At 44.5% G+C, this 4,266-nt stretch overlaps 1 protein-coding gene across 1 annotated transcript in view; it reads left to right on the top strand.

Moving 5' to 3' along the window:
• RDH14 (retinol dehydrogenase 14) overlaps nucleotides 1-2,831 on the top strand; it is a 7,546-nt gene extending 4,715 nt beyond the window's left edge. The window contains 4 exon segments of the mRNA XM_075598421.1: nucleotides 1,458-1,637; nucleotides 1,639-1,801; nucleotides 1,804-1,998; nucleotides 2,001-2,831. Of these exon segments, the coding sequence (XP_075454536.1) occupies nucleotides 1,458-1,637; nucleotides 1,639-1,801; nucleotides 1,804-1,998; nucleotides 2,001-2,074 (612 nt within the window). The 3' untranslated portion in view covers nucleotides 2,075-2,831.
• Nucleotides 2,832-4,266: the final 1,435 nt, after the last annotated feature.

Here is a 4,266-nt window from a genome sequence, read left to right as displayed (position 1 = left end):
TCAGCCACAGATACACACACACAACACACAGCCACAGATACACACACACACAGCCACAGATACACACACACACACAGCCACAGATACACACACACACACAGCCACAGATACACACACATACACAGCCACAGATACACACACACACACAGCCACAGATACACACACACACAGCCACAGATACACACACACACAGCCACAGATACACACACACACAGCCACAGATACACACTCTCCCCCCCACACACTCTCCCCCCCCGCACACACACACTCTCCCCCCCCCGCACACACTCTCCCCCCCCCCCACACACACACTCTCCCCCCCCCCACACACACACTCTCCCCCCCCCCACACACACACTCCCCCCCCCACACACACACACACTCCCCCCACACACATACACACTCTCCCCCTCCCCCCCCCACACACACAAAGTGGAGTACAGCGACGGATGTGAGTGACTGGAGGGAGGGGGGGGCGGGGGACAGAGGAAAGGCCTGCTTTTTGAGCCTCTCGCTGCACCCACCACCCGCCAGCGATCGCACACCACCACTGCCTGCCCCCACGCCCATCTCCCGCACCAAGGGGACCGGGGGCAAAGGGAGCACCAAGGGGGGGGGGGGGGCGCCAAGGTGGTGAGCGCCTCTGCCCCCGGGTCCCTGTGGCTGCCCTCCCGGCGGGGGACACCGCGCAGCAGGCAGAGGAGCGGGAAGGCAGAGGCACACTCACCGTGTGCTCTGCACAAAGCGGAAGCCCCGCCCCCCGGCTTCCTCTGACCTGCCTGCGACCAATCCCCTGCATCCCGGACGACATTCTAAGCCCCGCCTCCTTCATTCAAACCCATGCGGTCCTTCATCCAATCCCCTGGCAACATTCACTCACATAGAGAATACTTACCAGCTGCCGCATCCTCCTCACCGCCGCCGTAACCGGGACACACTGGCTGGGCCGCCAGATACTCGTTGTGGGCCGCGAGTTTGACATGCTTGGCCTATGGGGTTGCTTTAAGCCACATTGATTTTTTTTTTTTTCTACTGTTTTAGTGCTATTCATTTTAGTTTTTAAAGCACTAGGTGCCCGTTTGTCCTTTAAATTAGGTGCTTTAGAGAAGACTAATTGTGTTTTTTTTAGGTAGACAATCTTGTAAAAGAGGATCTTGTAGCAGGATATTCCAATGTTTGTTGAGAATATTTTTTTTATCTTACCTGACTTCGTACTATATTGTGTAATAAAGGGAATCCAATTCTCTACAAATGTCTTAGATTTTTTTTACTATGATTTTGTTTAATTATATTGTGTATTTGTAGTTATTGGGACTATTTTTCGAACAATTCTCTGCTTCTATTATGTAGTGTTTTGGGTCTATCCTGTGGGAAAATATGTGGGTCTCAAAATAATGCGTTTTCATAAAATCTGATCTTGTTTAATCTCTGATTGTAATAATTTTTACAATTTAAAGGAAGAACCTCGGCTGGATGTCCTCATCAATAACGCAGGAGTCTTCCAGTGCCCCTACATGAAGACGGAGGATGGATTTGAAATGCAGTTTGGTGTGAACCACCTTGGTCACTTTCTTCTTACTAATCTCCTTCTCGGCCTCTTGAAAAGCTCTGCTCCCAGCAGGATCGTGGTCGTTTCCCTCCAAGCTTTATAAATACGGCGAAATCGATTTCGACGACTTGGACAGTGAGAAGAGTTACAGTAAAAGCTTTGCTTATAGTCGTAGTAAGCTGGCTAACATTCTGTTCACCAGGGAACTTGCAAGGCGCTTGGAAGGGACGGAGGTTACTGTAAATGTTCTTCACCTGGAATCGTCAGAACTAATTTAGGAAGATACCTCAATATTCCTATATTGATAAAGCCCCTTTTCAATGTCATATCATGGGCTTTCTTTAAATCCCCTTTGGAAGGAGCTCAGAATTCGATCTATTTGGCATCCTCGCCAGAAGTAGAGGGGGTTTCCGGGAAGTACTTTGGTGACTGCAAAGAGGAGAATTTGTTGCAAAAGCTATGGATGACTCAGTCGGAAGAAAGTTATGGGATATCAGTGAAGTTATGGTTGGACTTATTAGATAACTGTAGAGCTGTTGTGGCATGGCAGAACAACACATTGCAAATGGGAGTGGTGTGAAATGAATATTGTTACTGCATACCATATCTACACAAATAGAAGTGAAGATTGGGTGCCTTTATACTGTAGTGCAGTGGTGAATATTGTACTTATAAATAAGGTGATCTGTGCACTTGTTCTGTTATGGTGGATATGACCACCTATTTCTTGCATTACGGCAGAGGTTCTCAACTTCAGTCCTCAAGGGTCACCACCCCCCAAACAGATCAGGATATCCCTGCTTCAGCACAGGTGGCTCGGTCAAAGATTGAGCCACCTGTGCTGAAGCTGGGATAGGGATATTCTTCAAACCTGTCCTGTTCGGGAGTCTTGAAGACTGGAGCTGAGAACACCTGCATTACGGGTATGCACAGATCTCTTCTACTAATCGTGTGCAATTAAAATCCACAGGTCCACATAAGACTGCTAAGCTTTAGCACACCTTTACTCCCATGCATTTCAATGCAAGCAGAGGTGTGTGGATCTGTGCCAAAGTGTTTTTCCAGTTTGATGTAGTTTTGCTATGAGATATGCTATAATAAATAACGTAAAACAAATTAAATATATATTTAATCACTGCTCTGCCAGAGAGACCTGCCAACAACAAAGAAACTAACGTTAAAAATGGGATATTTATTGGATTGTTTTAATAAAATGTTTACGCTCTGCAGATTTTGTATAGATCAATAAAATAAAAGAATAAAGTCTGTGGTTTATGTATCATACCAGAGATTGTGTTACATTTCAAGGCATACAGCTTGATCAAAATGTATGATACTGAATCCTCTCGCCCAATAGAGTTTAGGTATAAAACCACAAAGGAACTTAAGATAATCAAAAACATGAATTGCACAATCATATCAGTTTTATTAGAAACTGTCCCCAATAATTATAAAGGCAGCATAATATATTGTGCACTTCAGGGAGACTACATTCAAATTGTTGGCTTGATTGAAGGAGACAATGTGGACATAACCATAATACTCTGTCAAATGGAAGGGAGTTCATCCTGCACATGCACTTCATTGTGAGATATTCTAGTGCTGTTAAGTTTTAGGGCAATTCTAATCTAACATCTTTATTTTATAACTGTTTTGTATCTCAGCCCTTACCTGTAACTTTGTAATTTTCCGCCGGTGTTGTTTTCAGTTTGAAAACTCCCACCGAACAACCCGAAATTGTGACGAACGCGCACGTCGCGTGGCATCCACCCTGAACTCGGCCTAAAACTCACGATCATTGTAACATTTTCAGGCGATGGTCTGTTGGGTAATGGGATAGCCAACTTCATTCCTCAAGAGCTACGAAGAGGTCAGGTTTTCAGGATATCCGTGCTTCAGCACAGGTGGCTTAGTCTTTGACACCATCACCTGTGCTGAAGCAGGGATATCCTGAAAACCTGATCTGTTGGTAGCTCTTGAGGATTGGAATTGGCTACCCCTGCTATGGAGACATTGCAAGTTTTAAACTTAAAAACCTATATTTCTCTTCATTGTCTAAAAAATGGGGTTGATCACCAACACCTATGGAATAGGACACTGACTTTAGTTCATTATGAGAGTGCCCTTTTAAAGCTGCAGTTCAAGCTGCCGTTTTAAAATTATATATATATATATATATATATATATATATATATGCAAATTCAACTGTATGCTCATCTGCATGTCTTAGGCAGGTCTGCAACCCCGCCTTTCCCCATTATCACCCAGCATACAGCACTTCCACTGCAGCAAGGGATTCTGGGAAATGACATGCAAATGAGCACACAGTGTCACTTTTTGCACCTTAACCCTGGCTGTGCTCAAAGCTGTGACCATGCAGCAAGCTTAAGCCTATAGGGAACCATGTTAAAAATGGTTTTTGAGGCAAAAAGTGACACTGTGTGCTCATTTGCATGTCATTTCCCAGAATCCCTTGCTGCAGTGGAAGTGCTGTATGCTGGGTGATAATGGGGAAAGGCGGGGTTGCAGACCTGCCTAAGACATGCAGATGAGCATACAGTTGTATTTGCATATTTGCTTTCCTGTGGAGGGTTTTTGTCACTTTTTTTACTCACCATAACTTAACTCAGTATTTTATATATATATATATATATATATTTTTTTTTTTCCCCATTCAATTTATGCATCAATACAATCTGCACACTGACAAGTGATTA

This window comes from Ascaphus truei, chromosome 4, assembly GCF_040206685.1.
Source record: "Ascaphus truei isolate aAscTru1 chromosome 4, aAscTru1.hap1, whole genome shotgun sequence".
NCBI lineage: Eukaryota > Metazoa > Chordata > Amphibia > Anura > Ascaphidae > Ascaphus > Ascaphus truei.
The sequence above is the reverse complement of the archived record's forward strand: the minus strand, read 5'-3'. Positions and strand labels throughout refer to the sequence as shown.